The 21,232-nt window shown below is 46.8% G+C and overlaps 1 protein-coding gene across 1 annotated transcript in view; it reads right to left on the bottom strand.

Moving 5' to 3' along the window:
* The window catches only part of LOC102380750 (oxysterol-binding protein 2), a 346,753-nt gene that overhangs the window by 123,197 nt on the left and 202,324 nt on the right, over nucleotides 1-21,232 (bottom strand). The window contains 1 exon segment of the mRNA XM_025208840.1: nucleotides 10,547-10,797. Within this exon segment, the coding sequence (XP_025064625.1) occupies nucleotides 10,547-10,797 (251 nt within the window).

The following is a 21,232-nucleotide window of genomic DNA, read 5'->3' as shown; positions in this document are numbered from 1 at the left end:
GCGGAGCCGGCTGGGAGGGAGGCAGACTGCAGCCCCAGTGAAGCGCAGTGCTGGGGCTGCGTTCCACCTCCCTCCACCGGGCTCAGCTCCCAGCAGCTCGCAGCCCTATGGAACTCAGCCCAGTGGTGGGAGGCAGCACGCAGTGCCGGCTCTGCCCACCTCCTGCCACTGAGCTGAGCTCCATGGGCCTGGTGGAGCTGATCAGAGTGCAGCCCGGTGGTGGGAGGCGAGTAGAGCCAGCGCTGCGCTCCCATCGGCTCTGCCTGCCCCATGGAGTGCAGCCTGGTGGCAGGAGGTGGGGAGAGCCAGGGCTGTGCTCCCCTCCAGGCTGAGCCACATGGGGCTGCGGAGCCAGTCAGAGTGCAGCCCTGGCTCTCCCCTGCATCCCACCACTTGGCTGCTGCTTCAAAACTGAAAACGTTTTGAAACTTTCAAAACATTTTGACTGGCCTTGTTTCATTTCAAGACTGTTCTGAAGCCCTCCATTTTGTTTCAATTTCACTAGTTCAAGCTCAAAATGAGTCGAAACAGTGTAGAAACGAAACAGCCAGTGAAGCTTTGCACAACCCTAACAGGAATGTTTCTTCAAGGTTGCTGATTTCAGATTTTCCCCTCACTTCCATGTGCTCAGGAAGAGCCGGGTCTGACAATAAAGAGAGGGGGAAGGGGCTGATGGTGGGAAGAAGCTGATGGGGCAGAGGCCAAGGGGGCTACGTGACCTCCCACATTTATTTTCCCTGCTGTGGCAGTGGGAAGGGAATACATTCAAGGAAAGCCTCCAATAATTAAATTCTATACCTGGACAATTATAATAAAGGCATAATTTTTCCATCAATATTATCTTATTATTGGGGAGTTGTCTTATATTCAGGGTTGCCTTAAAGTTGAGGAAATATGGTAGTTATCCTTTTAATTTGTTTCTTCTTATTTTTATGTACCTCCCACTCCTCCTCCATAGCAGATTGCTACTTTCCTTACAATGCCTCCTGCTCACTGCTTCTCACAGCCACACTTACATCACCAGTCTCCTTGTTTAGACTTGGCTAGGCTGAAGTGCAACTGCACTCTCTTGCCAAGAGTGTGATTAAATAATAATAAATGCTAGAGGGAAAGTGAAGTAGGATGGCTTAGTGGTTACGGTGATAATAACCCAGGACTTGGGAGATCTAGCCTCGGATCCTTGGTCTGCCACAGACTCCTTGAACAAGTTGCTTAGGCTCTCAGCACCCCAGATTCCCCATCTGTTAAAAAGTGGGGGCAATAATCCTTCCTTCTTCCATAGTGGTATTATGAAATGAAACATAAGAGATCTGGTAGGGGACTCAGGTACAAGGATATAGAAAGCCAGGTAAGCACTAAAGGTAGATAAAGATAGACATCCATTGGTCTATCATATCCCAGGCAAAACTGTTTGGGACAATCTCTACCACTAGCAAGACACATTCCTTCTTGGGCAATCAGCAGTCTGTGTGGGAAGGGGAAAGGACATCTCTATGGAGACTGCAGGAATGTTGGCAGGGGCACAGGAATCCCAGATTCTGGAGCTCGCTATTTCAAGCTTTCCATAAAAAGTAACTGGCTGGCATGAACTATCCTTCCTGCTGCCAAGTCCTCCTCTTCCATCCTGCACAGCACTGTTATGAGGACAAGGAGTCAAATTTTGTTCTAATTTGCTACACTGAAAGCAGAAAGTCCTTTATCCTGTACTGAAATGCAATGGAGAGCTGTGCTAGCCTCAGCACAGCTTGCTCAGTTCAGCAGATCCCACAGAGAAGTGTTTAGCATTTTACAGAAAAAGGATGACACATTAATGACCGTACTGCTTTATTTACTTATTTATTTACTTTATTCTTGCTTGTTTAAACTCTTCTCCACAGCTCTAGGGACGTTTGCATAATTAGATCATATATGCAGCTAGAGGAAAACCACAAATATAAAACATACCGTATTTAGCCAAATCCAAGATAAATTTAAATTCAAGATGACCCCCGCAATAATTTTATTCTATATAAGAAAAAATTATAAACATGTTATAATTTTCCATGCATAGAATCTAATTTGTGGAAGGTCATCTTATATATTCACACCCACCCACTGCTGTGGTGAGGAAAGCTGCAGTGGGGGGGGAGGGGTCAGACCCCTGCCCCTTGTTCCCCTGTCCTGCCTGCTTGCCCCCAACCTTCCCCTTTTTTTGCCCTGTCCCTGTGCCCCTACTACCTGTCCCTCCTCGTGCCTTCCCCTCACGTCCTGCTCCCCACTGCTGCCTGCTCCCCCATCTCTTACCCCCTGTGCCTGTCTTCCCCTCACTGCCCCACTTCATCCTCCAACTGCTTACCTTTTGCTGCAGCGCTGCTCCAGCTCTAGAGCACTCAGCAGCAGCCCTGGCCCCACCACTGACTATTCCCTCTTGAAAGAACAGACCTCCCTGTTACAAAAGTCAATGCAGATTATGGTGAGTTGGTATAGCATCATGCACTCGTGGTGACAGCAGCCAACCTATGCACTAGATTCAGCTTCCAAATGGTCCAAATCATAGTCTAAAGTACAACATGCTACATGTCAGGCCATAGCCTCAAACCCAAGACCTCAATCTGACTGGCATACCCAATTAACCCAGCCTGTTATCCTACAGCTGACCACCCAAACTGGGCAAGCCTGGCGTGAAGCCTCCATCAAGACCGAGCCCTCTGCCCACTCCCTGAGTGCCTGGTCAGGGTCAGCTGACTACACTTCCCCACATAAGCTCCTGAGGAGGAACAGGAAGTATCTGGGCACCAGGATTCGACATGATTCTAGACCAGTGGTTTTCAGCCTGTGGTCCATGAACCCCTGGGGGTTTGCACACTATGTCAAAGAGGTCTGCAAAAGATGATACGATCAATCTAAAATATATGAATGCCCACACTTACAATTCAAAGGGGTCCACACCTCCATTTGAATTTTTTTAGGGGTCCACATATGTAAACAGGTTGTAAACCACTGTTCTCACCTGCTCTGCTGCCCTCTCCAACTTGTTCTCTGCCTCTACTCTCTGTCTGATCTCTTGGCTTCCTGACTTGGCTTGTTCCTAGATCTGCTGGCTTCCTGAGCTGGCTTGTCCCTGTACTCTGCTCACTGACCCTGGTCGGCATCTTGATTCCCCAAGTCGCCCTAGACCTGGTCATCCACAACCCAGAATGACAGTTTAGTACTCTAATCTCATATGGACCATAGTTTCATAGTAGTTTCATAGCAGCTAGGGTCAGGAGGGACCTAATCAGATCATCTATCCTGAACCCTGCCACAGACAGGAATGAATGCTGGGTTCACAAGACCCCAGACAGATGATCATCTAACCTCTTTTTGAATCTGCCCAAGGTAGGGGCGAGGACCACTTCCCTGGGAAGTTGGTTCCAGATTCTGGCCACCCTAACTGTAAAATATTGCCTTCTGATCTCTAACCTAAACCTATTCTCCATAAGCTTATTACCATTGTTGCTGCCCTCTCACCAAGCGGGTGGCCCTCCTCTGAACCCTCTCCAGGCTGGCCACATCCCTTTTGAAGTACAGCACCCAGTACTGGACACAGTACTCCAACTGCGGTCTGACCAAAGTCGCATAGAAGGGGAGGATCACCTCTCTGAACCGGCTTGAGATGCACCTTTGGATGCGTGACAAGGTATGGTTGGCCTTGCTGGCTGCGGTCTGACATTGGTGGCTCATGTTCATCTTGGAGTCAATAATGACTCCAAGATCCCTTTCCGCCACTGTGCTTTCAAGAGGGGAACTCCCCAGCCTGTATGTATGCTGTGGATTCCTTCTCCCAAGGTGCAGCACCCTGCATTTGTCTACATTGAACCCCATCCTATTCTCATCTGCCCACTTTTGTAGTCCGTCTAAATATAGTTGCAGCCTCTCTCTCACTTCAAGTGTGTCCACCTCGCCCCACATCTTAGTGTCATCAGCAAACCAAGTCATGTATAACTGCACTAACATCTCAATCCAGAAGAAAACTTTTTACTAGGCACAGAGGGAAGGAAGTGCTCCTACTAAGGAAGCTACTTTACATGTAGGAGCACCCCTGGATACAACAACTTCCCTAAACTCTGAACTAGGGAGACATTATTTTCCTATGCAGGTGTAGCCCCTCAATCAAAACAATTGGGTATTTCTTGTTGTAACAGGGAGAGACTGCCCCTGTTACAGGAATGTTCGGGCAAAGCACCCATTTTTGTTGAGAACTTTCTCGACTCATGGAACTGAGTGACATATTGACTGTTCACCCACTCAGGATGCTAAATACCCGCTATGGATTTTGGTAAAGTATCCATTACTTGCTGACAGCGGCGAGGTGTTCGACCAGATTGAGACAACAAAAAGCTTAATTGCCGATTAAGTCTTCCCAGCTGGCAGCAGACAACCAGAGATTGACAACAGCCGGGTGGAAACATTGTATAAAGGAATGTCGGTGAGATCAATCTTCCCTGGAAGGGGAAGAGGAGCCAAGGCTTTAGATGCCAGAAACAGCAAGCAGCCTGCACAGAGGTGCAGGCGATGAGAGAGAGATTCGCAAGTATTGCTTGTTGGAGCAGGGAGTGTCGGGGTATCCGGCCCGTTGGAAGACAGATTGCTGATACAGACAGACAATTGCAGCTCCCTCCGGATCCTGCATAGGACTTTGTTGCTGTGAGTTGATAAAACAGGACGGGCTTGCAAACGCCCACCTGGTGAGTATTCATTGGGGGACTGATAAGTGAATCGGGAACTTGTAGGGAGAGCCGGTTGAGGGATCGACAGTGGGCAGCTAGCCAAGTTACACATCTTGTGAGTGGGCATTACTGATGCTCATTATTAAAATTAAGTGAGCACCCCTCTCATGTGGTGTCTCCCTTTTATTTCTCCCATCAAAGCTGTGGCAGGCAAGATTGACACCGAAATGAGGGAAGACAAAGTGATAACATCTTGTGTGTGCCCAAGAAGAAGAACACACACACACTTCTAAACCAGCATTACCCAACTTGTGGGTCATGACCCAAAAGTGGGTTGCAAAAATATATGAAAGGATAGCAAACAAACTTTAAAAATGGATTTCCTTTGAAAGAGAAAAACATGGGAAACCGGTTTTCCCCTGAAGACTGGCAGAGTTCCAGCCTGCGAGTGGCTACTTGGGGCCACCTATATCCCTCACAAACCCTCCCCTGCCCCCTCTCACCCCACACACTGGGGACCTGGGGCCTGGGGGCAGGGGGCAACGGGTTGAAACTGTCCATTGATGTTTACAAATAAGTCCTGGTACAAAAAAGTTTGAGAACCACTGTTCTAAACTACAGTTGTCATTACTGGGATGAGCTGCACCAAGCTGCCCCCAGCAACGGAGAAACAGACAGAGACACCTAAATGTCATCAGCACACTAAAAGCATCACAGCCTGCATCATTATCTTTATATATACTCTGAACAGGACAGTGAGAGAACAGAATCTGGAAAGCTTCTTACAATACAGTCCTCAGGCCAGAACCTGCCCATGACTTACAACTGGAAGATCTCCCAGGGAAAAAAAGAGGCCCTCAAAAATTACTTAGTTTACTTCTGCCTGGGACTACAGTGTCAAAAATACTCAGTCACGATGGTATCAATGGCAAGTGACAGTCCTGAAAGAATGTGAAAGACCCCCCTGGATATTTTCCTATGTTATCGGGAGATATTTTGGTTCCAGAATTTTTTTTAATAATAATTAACACTTGTATATAGGCAGATTTTGTCACTTTCATATTGCACAGGGCTTTCCTGCATAGTGTGAGAAATGCTTTAGATATTCACAACAGACGATGGCCAATGACTTTATCTGCATTTTACAGATTGGAAAATGAGTTACTGCATGATGTTATAAACTGTACAAGATCATAGTGGGCCACCATTGAAGCGGAACACAGAATCCAGATCTTCCAAATCCCAGTGTGCTCTTTTATCAATACTGTCCCCAAGTAGGATTAGCTACACACATAACAGGATAACACCATAAATGATTAGCTAGGGTCTAGATACATCTTAAGGTACAAAAGCACATAACAGAGTTTAACATGTGGATGGAAAACTATGAAGCTGGCAGCCACCTTTGACACCAGCATTCATAATTTTCTTCTTCAAATCTTGTTCACCTTTGGTTCCTGTGACTGTCCTCCCTTGGTCTTTCTCTTAACTCTCAATTTGTTTCTTCAGGGTGCCTTTTGAATGATCCTTTTCATTTCCCTCTCTGACTTTCTGTGGGGTTCTTACATCCTTGATCCCTTTCTCTTTGTCTCCACCTTGTCGCTAGATTATCCCATGCACAAACATGAAGTCAAGTCATCTCTATGTGTATGACTCACAGATTTCTCTCTCTATTCCAGACCTTCATTCCTTCTTCCAAACTAAAATATCTGCCTGTCTCCTCATCAATGTCTAGCCATCAACAGAAGCTAAGCATAACCTGTACTCAACCTCACCTCAAAGCCTTTCCCGAATTCCCTTTCTTAATCATGACTATGACTCAAATCTAGACACTGGATATTGTCTTCATCTCAGACCTCTCTTTCTCAGTCCTAAAACCTAGACTGTGTCTAAACCTTTCAGACTCTTTCTGTAGTACATCCTTACTATGCAGCTGTTCTTAATCATCTTCCCAGCTAAAACTTATCTAAGCCCTTATTATCCCATGTCTCAAAAACTGCAACATACTTCTCTGCCCTTGACAAATGCAGATTTGCCCTATTCATTCAAGGTACTGCTACCAAGCTCGCTTTTCACATCTGTTTTCTTGACCAGTGTTTCCCAACCTTTTCCAGCCCAAGGCATACTTACATTAATAAAAATTTTCCACGGCACACCTGTTAAGGCATTCCCCATCCTCATACCTATTGTAGCTCATTGCCATGGCAAAATTCCACAGCACACCTGTTCATTTCTAATTGCATACTTTTGTGCCATGGCACACTGGTTGGGAAACACTGGTCTTGACCATGTCACCAGGGGTGCACTGATAAATATTTTTTGGGCTGATACTGATAGCCAATTATTAACAAGCCATATAGGCCAGTATCAATCTGATTGCCAGTATGCAACCTGGCAGCTTTGAGAGCAACGTCCGGCTAGTAAGTCTGTTATGCAGGAAGGGGCATGGTAGGGGAGGCAGATCGAGGCCCCTGCAGTGAGAGAGGGAATGGGGCTGGGGCAGGGCGCAGGACAGAGCTGGCACCTCATCCAGGGGACATAGGGAGGGGGGAGTGGATCCGGCCACTATCTGCACCCCAGGGGAGCAATGGGGGGCATGTACCTCTTGGATATGTGCGCAGGGTGAAGGCGGGCTGCTGGTACAGGCTGTAGCCAGGGGCAGCCCCAGGCTCTTCCCATCAGGGGGGCTGGGTCAAGGCTGCGCTCAGGGCGGGTGGCGGAGGCGCTGGGAAGCGGGGACCTACAGGGTGGGCTGTGGCCAACACAAAATTTGCCATAGCCCACCCTGTAGCTCCCCCTGCCAGAGCCACCAGCACCCACCCCAAGCGCAGCCCTGGCCCAGCCCCCCTGCCAGGAAGAGCCCAGCCCTGCCCCTGGCCCCAGCACCAGCCCCAGTACCGCTCCCTCCCTCACCGCAGGGTCCTCAATCTGCCCTCCCACATCCCATCCCTCCCTCTACCCTTTCCCCCCCACAACAGACTTACCAGCCAGACACTGCTCTGCAAGCTGCCAGGCTGGCTGCATGCATGCTGAGGCTGCGCGCATACACGTGACATTTATCGGCGACATTACTGGCCACATCATCCAAAAAAAAGCCAATTGCTGATAATGTTAATTTTCTTTATTGGTGCCAATACAATATGGATTGATGTATTGATGCACCTCTACATGTCACCCCTTTCTTAAAATCCTTCCATAGGTTCCCTATTCCTCATCACAGCAAGCATAAACTGTTTATTTTCACCTTCAAGGCCATTCACAGCTTGATCCTGGATGTACTGTTTCTCTCTTATTCAGTAATGAGAGGTCAACTCCTGCTCCAAATTGGTCCAGGATGCCAGGCTTCATCATGTACCTGTTAAACTTTTAAACAAATATCCTCATGCTTTTTCCTGAGTTACCTCCATGCTTCAGAGAAGCCGTCTGTAAACATGTGCAAGGCTACTTCATTGTTAGAAGTCAGGATACACTTGCACCTTTATAGAGTAACTACAATACATACGTATTATAAACCGAAGATTTTGTGAACCCAGTTGCACTTCACCAGATGCTGTGGAAGGACAGGACTTGTTGCCACACAGAATGTGCCTTAATATCCTCTTCTGCTGTAATGTCTACAAAAAACTGGCGACTGACAGGCTGCAGGTGCACAGACCACTGAGCACTGTGCTGACTAATTCTCTCTGATCCTTTTCTCGTACTGCCTCATCTGCTAATGTCCTTGACTAGGGATGCTCAACCCCAGTCCATGGGCCAGATCTGGCCCGTAGCCCTGTCATCTGGCCTATTGGGCTCCAGAAAATTGGCAGCAGGGAAGCAGTGCCACTGCTGCCCCACACTGCCATGTTTCCAAACCCATGGGGAGTCCTGGACCCCGCTCACTGGATTGGGCATCTGATCCCAGTGCTCAGGGCTGAGAGGTGGCAGTGGAAGGCCCCTGGGCCCAATTCTGGTGAGGGGAGCTTCAGGCCCCCAGGGACCAATCCTAGCCAGGAGGGGTGGGAAGGGGTGATGTCAGGCCTCTGGGGACCAATCCTGATGGGAGGGGGCAATGCCAGGCCCCCTGGAGACCAATCCCAACATGAGGAATAAGGGGACAGAGCGAGGCCCCTGAGAACCAACCCTGGCATAAGGGTGTGGTACAGGACCCTGGGGCCTGATCCTGGTGCATGGGGAGGGGCATGAAGGAGGTAACGCAGACTTCAGGGCCAGATCCTGGCGTGCAGTGCTCAATCTGGCCCACACACCAGCCCACCGCACTGATTTGGCCCGCAGAGCAAAAAGGTTGAGCACCCTCTGACCTTGATCATAAAAGTAAATTGTCAGCTCTGAGACACGGTCTGTCTTTTTGATTAGTGTTTGTATAGCGCCTTGCATAACAGAGTCCTGTCCTGGTTCATGACTGGGGCCACTAATCACTACAGGTATAGTGAAAGAGGCTGAATTATTGCAGGAGCTATGCTGGGAAGAATTGAAGGGTGATATGCAACCTCTGTCTCAGGCTTTTTTGGAGGGGAAGGCTGAGGAAGTGAGGGAACAGGGAGTTACATAGTTGGATTATGCTGGCCTGTGAACATGTCCTAACTGTTGATCCTAGACCAGGTGGAATTGTTTTCAAATATGTATGTTTAAAATGACAAACCTGTTTTTGCACTGTCTGCTTAGGAAAGAAGCATACTATACATTCAATATGCATTCATTAATTCAGTATTTAAATCAGTATTCCCAAGACTATGCATTCATTCATTATAAATTATTCATTCTTTTTGCTTTGTTTATAGACTTTCTGGTGCTCTTTCTTCCCTCCGGAAAAAATAAAAATATCCCTCCCACACAGGCCATAATGGAACATACCACCATGAAGGAGACTGAGCAGGATTCCCCAACATGCAATACAACCATGTCCATAAAATCAGAAAGCTTGTAATGTTGGACAGGGACAGGAGATGGTGGATGGTAACTGGCTGACTACAAGGTCATAATCTACACTGAGCTATCACAGAGAGGATGGAGTTGTGTATTTTTACACAGCTGATACATGTTACTTTATAGCTTTTAAACACTAATGTCTGGATGTCCAGTCAAAGGAAAACCTGGGTAGCTCCACGAAAATTAATGCCAATTAACACCAACCAAGGATCTGAATTTGCAGCACAGAACACCCCACAGTACCTCAACCCCTATGTTACCAAGCTAGCTAAATGGCAAACTGCCTGTTCCCCAAGGGATAGCTCAACAGCACATTGTAATGCAAGCTTGTGGCTTGCTACAGGGACACCGTAAAGAAGCCTCTTCAAACCGGGGTTTGTGCAGACTCAGCGCATCCAGTCTCTATCGCAGCAGTTATGAATGGTTACATGCACACATTACACCATGGACCATGAAGAAGCCCTTCCTCTTTTTTGTGCCTTTTATAAGGTAGAATCCCCTTCAGCTTAATCATCATAGGGCTGACAGAATGAAATGTGCCAGAGCTTTAACTAAACTCCAGGCTGCTTCCCAGAGGCACCCAACAATAATCCAACACAATAGATTTTTTATTCTTTCCTCTTCTGTGAATACCTGTGTCAGGAAGTGGAAATGGGATTGGGGGAGAGAAGGGGTGTGGGGCTTGGGGTTACTCCATGCATTAGGAGAGGATGGAAATGTGAGGAGCAAATATTTGCCCATCTGCTTCAAAATCAAATACCGGAGCATACACATGCACACACAGACACAAACTTTACCTGACACACAGCTATTAACTGACTGGTGAGGCACAGACCATGGGCAAGCTACACTCCTGCTCCAACCCCAGCTATACTCAGTATTTCAAAGACAGTTCAAGAACGACAAAGAGCAGCCAGCTCCTCACTTACATTGATCATAGCATTGGAAGTGATTCTGAATAGGGTAGCTCGCTCATTCACAGCTTTGATCTTCTCTCCGCTCTCTGCAGGCAGCTTCAGGTTCTCCAGCTCACTCAGGGACCTCTGGAGAGCCGCTCCATGTTTAGCTATAAGATCGTTGCATGTGCTTAGATCCTCCAGTTTACTCGAGAGGGTTTTCAGAGTGCTGTGCAGTTCACTCTTGTCAGATTGAGAGGCTGGTTCCTCATCACCAGAGTCATCTGTAAAGGGGGATGGGAGTGGAGAAAAAATGGTTTCCATGGTTACCACTGGACTGTACTAAACCATGAAGTCAGGCTGTGCAGAAAAAGTGAATCAAGACCTCCTTGTTTATGCTGCGTGCCAGCTCTTCCAACAATTCAGATGGGGCACAGGGAGCAAATGCCTCCATGCTGTTCTTCCTAAAAAGCTTGAGCTGCACAACCCACGTAGGAGCCCGGGGAAGCACTCAGTGGCCGGAGCCTGTACTAGTGTAGCTGTTCTGGTACCAACACCAGAGTAAGTCCGTTTAAAGCTGTCTTACCTGTCTACAAAAGCTGCGATCACATCTTTGTCTTGCAGTGTAAATACACCCTGGCATAAACTGAGCCGGTAAGTGGGCTCTGAAAGCCCTGTATTCCTAAGGAAAATGACCTTTTTGGAAAAGATCTACTGAAATCAGAAGAGAATAACAGCCTTTCCACAGAACTTTTAAACCAACCTATAGGCTCCTGCTGATGAGCCCCGGCAGGATGCTCTGATTAGGGAGGGGTTTAAACCCCCATCCTGGTCTGCACCATCTCAGGCTTTCCCCCGCTCGCTGCTCATTTCCTGCTCTGTCTCTATTTAACTGTGTAGGTAGCTTCAAACATTTTACAGAAAAAGCGATCACCCTCTGCTGAATGCTGCAGGTTTTTAGAGAGATGTATGTACAAGGCTCATCTCTCTTAAGTTTTCTAGGAGTCTTCCCTAAGGGTATGTCACAAAATCCTCGATTCCAGTGAACGTTCTTCTGTGTTTATTACCTGCTTTTCCATTCCCTTCTCCTGCCTCAGCTGGAGAACAGGTAGAGTGCTGGCAGGTGAGTGCTGCACACAGAGAGAGGAGGTTACATGTCAAGCTAAGCTGCTGAGGGGCTATCACACTTTGCATAGCAGACCTTGCTTCAGCAGCAGCAGCTGACACTGGGGAGGGATGAGTGACTTCTGTTAATGTCAACATAAAAGGAAATATCTGTTTTAATATTTATAACAACAGCAAAACTTTCAGGGTCCACTAAAGGGAAAACGTAGGTGTCCAACATCACTAAAATACAAAGATAATGGGTATCTTGCAACTTAAAAGCATTGTGCGATTAAAATAATGCATGGACAGGGTAAGGCAGTCATTTAAAAAAAATGGTCATGCTCCCTCCCCTGGAGTGAAGTGCAATGAACCCAAAGGCTGGGAATCTAAGACATTCTGAGAAGGCACAAGGGAACTGGCAAAAAAATCTTTCGCAAAGCAGGCTAATAAATGAAAAGCACTCGTTCTGCTGCAGAGAGCTACTGGAGTGGTTCCTAAGCATGTTAGTGCCTACTTGTCAAAGAAATGCATGCATTTTGGCTATTACTGCCTTATTAAAAATAGACTCAATTGTGTACACACCTACCATGCTGTCTTTCAGTGCATGCCTTACCACATCACCAAGTCACCTTCCCATGGCTCTACTGTTGCATTAGGGAAGGTTCCTCTGGACAGCCAGAGGGCCCAATGTTGCAGTGTTCACAAGTAGCATGATGACAATAAATGCTAACTTCTGAGACAGACAAGGCTTTGTGACAGGAGTCTTTTGGGCTTCCATTCCACTTGGAGCAATCTACAACCCCCCGCTCTGCCCCCATACCAATGGGCAGATCTAGGATTTTGAAGAGGAGGGTGTGCAGCAGCAAGTAGTGCTGCAGGAGTGGCTGCACCCCAGATCCCAGCCAGCCCCTTCAACTGGGGAGGCCGATCACACTGCAGGAAACTTTTTCAGTATTGCCAACTCTCATGATTTTTAGCATTGTTCTTAAAGTATGCGCTTCAGGAATGTAAAAAACTTAGCTGTTTTTTAATATATATACACACACACACACACACACAACTCTTTCATTTATTTATTTATACACACATACACACATACACAGATAGATAGATAGATAGATAGATAGATAGATAGATAGATAGATAGATAAAAGAAAGCTAATTTTTTCACGTTCCCAAAGCACAGACTTTAAGACCACCAAAAATCATGAGAGTTGGCAACACTGCTTTTTTAAAGTCCCTTCCCCTCCCCTTTCAAATGAATGACCTACTGAAGAATGTCTTGCATTTGAAAGCTTGTTTAACTCTATCCCAACTATGCAGTTGGTTCACTAAAGGATTTCACCCTAAGAAACCCTTTGCCTTTCCACAGTTAATTGTTCTCACTCCTATCAGGCAAATGAAAAAGTGCTGGAAATGAATGCAGAGCTTGCTGCCTGCTTTCCTGCACCTTCTCCACCTGGCAAAGCATGAGCGACTGGTGCCACCTCAGTCAGGGGGAGCATGTGCCCCCCACGCCCACGAACAGTCAGCGACTGAGGGGAGGGCCACACAGCTGATCTGGCCCGGGAAGCAGCTGCGGCGCTCCCAGAAGCAGCCACAGCACTTCATCCAGGCACTCCCACTCCCTAGCCAGGGCTCGCAGGGGGGGGCACTGGTGCTCCTGCATGCCCGCCCCGTGCCTGTCACCTAAGAGAGGAGCGTGGCTGTCAGGGGGTGCACCAGTGCTCTCAGGGGGTGCACGTGCACCCTCATGCATCCCCTATGCATCACCACTGTGGCAAAGCAAAGAAGTAATAAGAAAGGAAAAGGCAGTGGGTGTAGTGTGTAATGTCACATGATTCTTAAATCACAAGACAGACACCACCCTGGTGATGAGAGACCTCGAAGGTACCTCAATGACAGCTGGGGAAGGATGAATGCACCAGCACATTGGGCTTTCTGTACCAGAATGAAAGGCCTAGCTGCTTCCTGCCAGCATGTCTAATAAATGAGTGATTTCTTTACTCCTAGTTTATTTATGATACTTTTCAAAATCATATGGTTTTATTGAGATTGATATTTAGCTATCATTCAATAACAGCATATTGATTCTACAGTTCTTGGGTAGGTAAAGAAACTGAAGGGGAAACAACCTTGGTTTAATAACACTCAAGCCATGTTTCTAACCCAGGAATCAGAGCAATTTGGATACCATAAGAGAACTATCAGCTCCAAGCGCTAATGAAGATGAGGCAGCAACATGCTGAGGAGTGTGTTATGCTGCAATCCAGAGCCAGTTACACAGCCGTGTAGCGATAAAAGACTTGATAAATACATGAACTGTAAACATAGTAAGAAAAAATAATATCACATTTACATGGCAACTTCCATTCCCAAATGAGTCTAACCCCCTAGAATATGTAAAAACAAAAACCTTCCTGTCCACATGCAAAAGTGGTTCAATATGTTTACAGGTATGCTGAGAGTCTGCTTGAGTAGACCAAGCTATTGGCAAGCTTGGCTTACATTGTCAGTTCAGTGTTAGGGTCGACAGGAACAATCTAGTAGTTGTTCCTCTCCTCTGTTCTCCTACAGGGAATGGTGATCTTTTGATACATCCCAGATTTCACAACTTGATAAATGTGCAGGGAGCACTGCAAACTAAAACAAGAAAAAAAAGCACCAGGGTAGGTGTGAAGCAAAGCAGAAATGAAGGAGGAAAATACCAGCAAGTGGACAAACTGAATCTATTAGGGGTGTGCGAAACAGGCCCTATTCGATTTGGAATTGAATTCGGCCTGAATCGGGGACAGTGATTTGATCGTTGATTCGGATCACTGTCCCCGATTCGATTTGGACAAATCCGAATCTGAAGATTCGCTGCTGATTCAGAGAATCAGCAATTCAGACACAAACACAGCTTTAAATGTTTTTTCTACATACCTCAAGGTACCAGACGTGGCTTGTGAACGCTGCAATGCTGGAGTGGATGGAGCATCCCACAGAAGCACTGGGGGGGGGGGAGGCTGCATACTCAGTGGCGAACCCAGAAGTGGACCAGAAGTACTTCCAGTCCACTTCTGAGAGCGCACTGGGGGCCCCCTGCATCCTGCCAACTCAGCAATCGGCCGCAGGGGGACACCAGGTGCCCCCCCAGACCCAGGAGGCACCAGTTGCCGAGCTGCGGGGGAGCTTCTGGTCCATTTCCAGGTCTGCTGCCAAGTGTGCTGGGGAGCCCCCTGCGCTGCTGTTGGACACTACATGAGCCCCAGCATCGCAGCATTCACAAGCTGCCTAGTATCTAGAGGTATGTAGAAAAAACATTTAAAGGTATGCCTATGCCCGAATTGCCGAATCTTTCCAAATATCTCCAAATTGATTTGGAGTGCTCTGATTCAATTCGGAGAGATTAAAGGGTCCTCTGATTCAATCCATGGCACAGAGTCAGACCATGAACATGAGAACCAATTAACAAGGCCAGAAGGGAAGAATGTACCATGGCTATTGAAGGCAAAGAAAATCAATGCTAGTGTTTGTACCACTAAGCAGAATATCATCCCTGAAACAGTCACAAGAAAAGTAAACAACTAGTCAAAGGAGATTTGAGTATGGCAGGAGAAAGGAGGAGCTACTGATGACAGTGATGTCAACTGTCAGTCATAAAAGATGCAACATGACAAGAGCATTAGAGCTCAAGAAATTGTCTGATATGGGTTTCAGAAACAGGCCAGGAAACATAAAACCACCAGGAAAATGAGACCAGGTGGAACTGTCTGGGCTACATTGCACTGCCCAGTGAACAGATATGATGGAGATATATACCAATAGGCATTATACAAGATTTTGTGTTTTGGCTGGTGGAATAACAGCAGAAATCTATCAGAGATGGAGAAACAAAATCAGTAGCTGGATCCAATGCTGGGTCAGGAACGACTTTTTTACTTAACTACTTAATTTTCTTATTACAATGTTCCCTAACCAACTCAAACCCAATATAAGTCAAGTCAATCAGCCTCTCTGCCTATTGGCTGACAGCCAAAATATTTTATTTGTCAGCCTTCCTATATGCTGGCTGAATTAGATCCTGTTTGAGAATCAGCATTATGACCTAACTAGTTCCAGGGGGCTAGAAGATCATCCCAAAGGCCCAGAAAAGCAGGAAGGAGAGTGCTTTCACAGGGGTAGCCAGTTACAGTGACATGGTTGGCAGCTTTGATTGAGACTAATATGTTGCCTCATGTATCTGGACTCTTCTGGTCAGAAAAACCATGACTGAAAGCACCTCAATATCTAAAATGCTGCCAGTACCTGAATCAAAATCCATGGTGGAACTGAGAGAAGAGTATTGATTCAAAACCTCAAAGCAGTTAGCATTTTCTTGGCTTTGCTCCAGTCTCTAACTAGCTATGTCCATAAAAATACAAAGCTTAAACTGAGCTGGGCTCATGTTTTCTAGCTATTAGAACTGTTCTCTGGGAAAGAACAAGTGGTGATTCAACCACAGGAGGCACAAGGCTTCATTAGACGCTGCAGCAGATGAATGGGAGGAATAGGAACACCTCAGGTAAAATACCAATTAGAGGAACCAACTTTTGAGAAAGGCCTGCCTTTCCCTGTGTGCCAGTGAAAGCAGGCTGCTATCTGCAGCAGCACTAGCTGAACACACACCTCATAAACAAGCCATTGCACCAGAAGGTTAATGAGAATGCTCCTTCCTACTGGGGATGTAATCACCCCACCAAAAACAGATTTTTTGTATATCAAAGCAATCCATGATGCATTCCCTTTGAATTTATCCCTTCTTTTGCACATAAAAGAAGGAATCTCTCTTGAGTAGGGATCTCCATAAATCACAAAGTGCCTCCACAGCAGCTCCGTTACTTTTTTCATTTTGCCACCCCCATTCGTGGAGAAGCCCCACCAGCTGGGCCTTTTGTCACTGATCACTGCAAAAGTGAAAACTGTGGTTTTAAATATGCCATGGTCTTTGCCTCTCCACCGCTGATTGGTGGAGGGGCCCCAGTGGCCTCACCACTTGCTGCTGACTGGCAAGGAGGCAAAAACTGCAGCATAGTTTTCATATCCCCAACAATCAGCAGCACAATCTGTTAATCAGGAGCGGGGTGGGGGAGAGCAGCAAAATGGAAAAAATTAAAGGAACCATGACGGGGCACTTCCTCAGTGATTTATGGAGATCCCTACTCATGTGATGTGCAGCAGTGTGAAAACGGCTTGCCAGCTTGCAAGGGTTACAGCCCAGCCATTGGCAGTAAGGGGTGACTGCAGGCTGCCTAGGTAATGGGGCTAGCTGAGATAGTTAATTAGCTAGCCAGAAGCTAAAAGGCTCTCAGAAAGAGGAGCCAGAGAAATCCACTTCCAGAAAGAATCAGAATGCGGAGTTAGGCTCCTAGGGAGAGGAGCTAGAGACAGGCAGACAGCTGGGACCTGAAAGCCAGAACCTGAGAGTAGACAGTCAAGAGAGAGAGCTGGTGGGTAGGCTCATGGTGGAGCCTGAGGACCACCCTTGGAGTGCTTTTATCCTGAGAGTAGGCCTGTGACTGTGAAGATGATCATGGGATGTAGAGAGACTGTGAGTGTCAAGAAACTGTGTATATTAATGTAGTGAATAGATAAGAGAAGAATGCATCCTATATGTGCTCAGCTCAGTACATGTGATGCGAATCTAGCAAAGCAAGCATCTGCGAGCTTTCTGACCACTACACTGACTTGCATAAGCAGTAATATGCATGGCAGAAAGTGATCCTTTTTTGCCAAGAGAAAGCACCTGGGCCAACAGGAGACAGTTGTGATATTGTTCTGTTCAGGCTGGTTAGTTTAGATGAGGACTATTTCTTTTTCTTCTGTCTTGAATAAGGACTGGATATAACGGAGCTCATAGCTACCCTACACAAACTCAAAGATTCAAAAGTCATTCATCAATAACCTGTTGCGAATTAAGTACAATAGAGCAGCAAAGGAGCACTTAAGGATGAACAAAGCAGCTCTGAAAATGGCCTGAAAGCCTGCAGGAGATGTCTGAGGGAAGGGCAAGTTATACAATGCATCTGTCTGTCTAATGGGCTGCCCTAAAGTTGCTGGATATTAGCATGGCAATAAAGCTTTACAACTAAGTTACAGACTTCCATGTCTGTCCCCCCTCTGTGGCTCCTAGAGCCAATTTGCTCAATTTAAAAAATGGGATTCCAACCCACTGTAGTTGGGCTGCAATTTCAAGGCAGGCTCTTTAATTCAAGCTAGATAATGAGAGCATCTTCTGAGGGGAGAGCAGTGGATGTTATATTACCTTGACTTCCACAAGGCTGTCAAAATGGTCTCCATGACACATCTCACTAGTAAGTTAAAGAAATATAGTCTAGATAAAATTATAATAAGATGAGCATACAACTGACTGAATCTTCAAAGAGTTGTCGTCAATGTTTCAGTGACCAATTGGAAGGAGGTTATCAAGTGGAGTTCCCCAGGAGTCTGTCTTGGGTCCAGTACTGTTAAATAGCTTTTTAATAATTTAGAGCAGCGGTACCGAAACTTTTTATGCTACTGCCCAGCAAACTGCGGACCGGAAGCAGCTGCGGCCTGGCAAACTGCAGACCACCACACGGAGACCCGCAGCCAGAATTTCCGGCCAGAACACAGGTAAAGCTAGTTCCACCCCCAGGCAGGGGGGCGGCCAAACTGCTGTTGCGGGCCTTGCGGGAGGAGTCACGACCTCTGTCTGGCCCTGTGGGGCCATGGTTTGCTGGTTCACAGTCCCTTTTGCTCTAGCAGCTGACCTTCCTACGGACTGGCAGCCGACCCTTCGCAGCCTGGTACTGGGCCGTGGTCCAAAGGTTGGGAACCCCTGGTTTAGGGGACAGAAGTGAGTGCACACTTGGCAAATGTGCAGATAATATCAAAGTGAGTGGGGTAGCAAAAATTTTGGAGATAGGATTAGGATTCAGAATGAATTTTGTAAACAGGAAAAAGGGTCAGAAATTAATCAAATGAAATTCAGTACTTACAAATATGAAGTCCTGCACTTGGGATGAAACAAGCAAATGAACAAATACAAATTGGAGAACAGCTGGTTAGGTTGCAGAAATGCAGAACAAGATTTGCAATTTTATTTAACTATTTATTTGATTTGTATGCTTGTCTCAGGGCACCTTACCAGAGGGGAACAGAATAACTCATAAAACAGGAAAATGTTTATAAAACAAGAAAAAACAAAAAAGAAAGCTACTAAACAATGTCCCAGCCTAGCTTTGCTTGCTAAACACCTGCCTGAATAGGAAGGTCTCAAAGTGCTTCCAGTAAATGTCTACACTTGCTCTCTACCAGACCACAGGAAAGAGGGAGTACCAGAGCTGGGTGAGAATAATGTCCCTAGATTTTTTTGCCAAGTAGACTTTGTGCATTGATGGCACCTGCAAAAGGTTGCTTTTGGCTGACCTTAAGGATTGTGATAGAAGTCCTTTAGTTTGTAGGACCCAGGCTACTTAGGCCCTTACAGTCAAAACCAGCATTTGAATTGCACCCAGAAAGCTAGCAGGTGCATGCAGGTTACAGAGCATTGGAGTTATGTGCTCAGGTGACACACCCTCATCAGAAAATGAGCCACTGCATTCTGTACCATCAGCAGTTTCTAGACAGTCTTCAAAGGCAGCCCTATATAGACTGCATTGCAGTAGTCTAGCCTTGAGGTGACAAAGGTGTGGATGATTGTGGACAGATCTGAATCTGAAAGGTAGGCTCACAGCCATCTCATCAGATGGAGTTGGTGAAAGTCACTCCTAGCCACTGCTGTCACCTGAAGATCCAGGCACAGCATAGGATCCAGGCGTACCCCAATGCTATAAACCTGAGTAACCAGAGGAGGCTGAACCCCATCAGTGACAGGTGTCCCAATCCCCTCCAAGGCAAGCAGTCTATCCAGATGAGAGGGAGAGAGGCAGAGTTGGGTGTCATCAGCATACTGATGGCATCTCAGTCCATATCTCTCCACAGTCTTGCTTAGCAGACTCATAGACACATTGAACAGGCGGGGCAACAAAATGGAGCCCTGGAAGACCCCAAAGGAAAGGTTGCAAGGCAATGACAAGCACTTGTCCGTCACCATTCTGCTAAGAAAGAATGGAAACAATTTAAAATGATCCCGTGAGTACCCACCAGATCACGTCAATGTTTTATCAGCACTGCATGATCAACTGTACCTAAAGCCTCTGGAAGAACTAGTAAGATCAGCAAGGTATTTTTCACTTCTTAATCTCCAGGCAAAGATCTTCAAGCAAAGATCTTCAACCAAAGCCACAAACACAGTTTCTACATTTTTTCCAGGATAAAAATCAGACTGATATGGGTCCAAGAATCCAGTGGTTTCCAAATGCACCGGGACCTGTCAGGCAACCCTCCAATCAATAAACTTCCCCCAAAAGAGAGGTTGGGGATAGGGTTATAGTTGAATAGGGAATCAGTATCAAGCAATGGTTATAAACTCAATACAGATCAACAATGTACCACTGGTGCACAAAACAAAGCCAATGATATATGGGAATGTATTAAAATAAGTTAGTTGCCTGTGACACAAGAATTGATTCTTTCAATGTATTCGGCACTGGTGCGGCTTCACTGGGAGCACTGTGTTCAAGAATTTACTGGATAACAACTAAAATTATTAGAGATCTAGAAAATATGACTTTTAAGGGAAGGTTGAAAGAACTGGGATTATTTCGTCTGGAGAAGAGACTGGATGTGATAACAGGCTGCAAATACATGGACGGATGTTACAAAGAGGATATGGACTACTTGCAAAGACTGTGTGCTGGCATGGTGCTGTGTACTCACCCAGGTTCATAAATAATGTCAGGTACATCATAAAATTGTAGTCAGGCAAAACCCAACAGCAAGCAAGTGGCAGAGGGCTAAAAAGGAAACCCTCCCCTGTTTAAGACGAATAGCCTGGTGGTTAGGGCACTCAAGAGGAAGATGGCTCTCCCCTGTTTTAGGCCAATAGTTAGGACATTCATCCAGGGACTAAGCAACCCAAGTTCTAGCCCCTTCCCCACCCCCCCATTATGGTAGAAGGCCCCAAGGGCCGTAGTGCGACATTGAGAGGCCCCAAGGGGCACAGGGTTATGCTGAGGGCCTGCACAGAATAGGGTGCAGCAGAGTGCCTGAAGGACTGCATGATCTGGGATGCAGAGTAGGGCTGCAGAGGGCAGCTTGAAGGGCTGCACCAGGGGCGTATCGAGTAGGGCTGCCATGTCAGCTTGAAGGGTGATACATAGACCAGTCCCAAATGTGTGTGTGACCAGTTGCCCCGTGAGGGGCTAGGGCAAAGGCAGCCCAGCAAAGCCATAAGGTACCACCACGTAACGTAGAGGAGCATGAGCGAACCAGAGTAGCTGTGTGGCAGGGCTAGAGCGAGAGCAGCGAATGCAGAAGGCCCAAAGGGGTTGCTCAAGGGGAGCTAGGGCGGTGAAGTGTTGCCTAGGGATAGGATGTATGCAAGAGGCCCCAATGATAGGGGGGCAATGTGAAGGAGTGTGCAAGCAAGAGGCCAACAATGGACTGAGTTTGCTCAGGCCACAGACTGGGGAGCAAATATAATCTGAATGCCATCTGCAAGGCATG

The sequence above is a fragment of the Alligator sinensis genome, unplaced genomic scaffold (genome assembly GCF_000455745.1).
Source record: "Alligator sinensis unplaced genomic scaffold, ASM45574v1 scaffold1108_1, whole genome shotgun sequence".
NCBI classification, from domain to species: domain Eukaryota; kingdom Metazoa; phylum Chordata; order Crocodylia; family Alligatoridae; genus Alligator; species Alligator sinensis.
The sequence above is the reverse complement of the archived record's forward strand: the minus strand, read 5'-3'. Positions and strand labels throughout refer to the sequence as shown.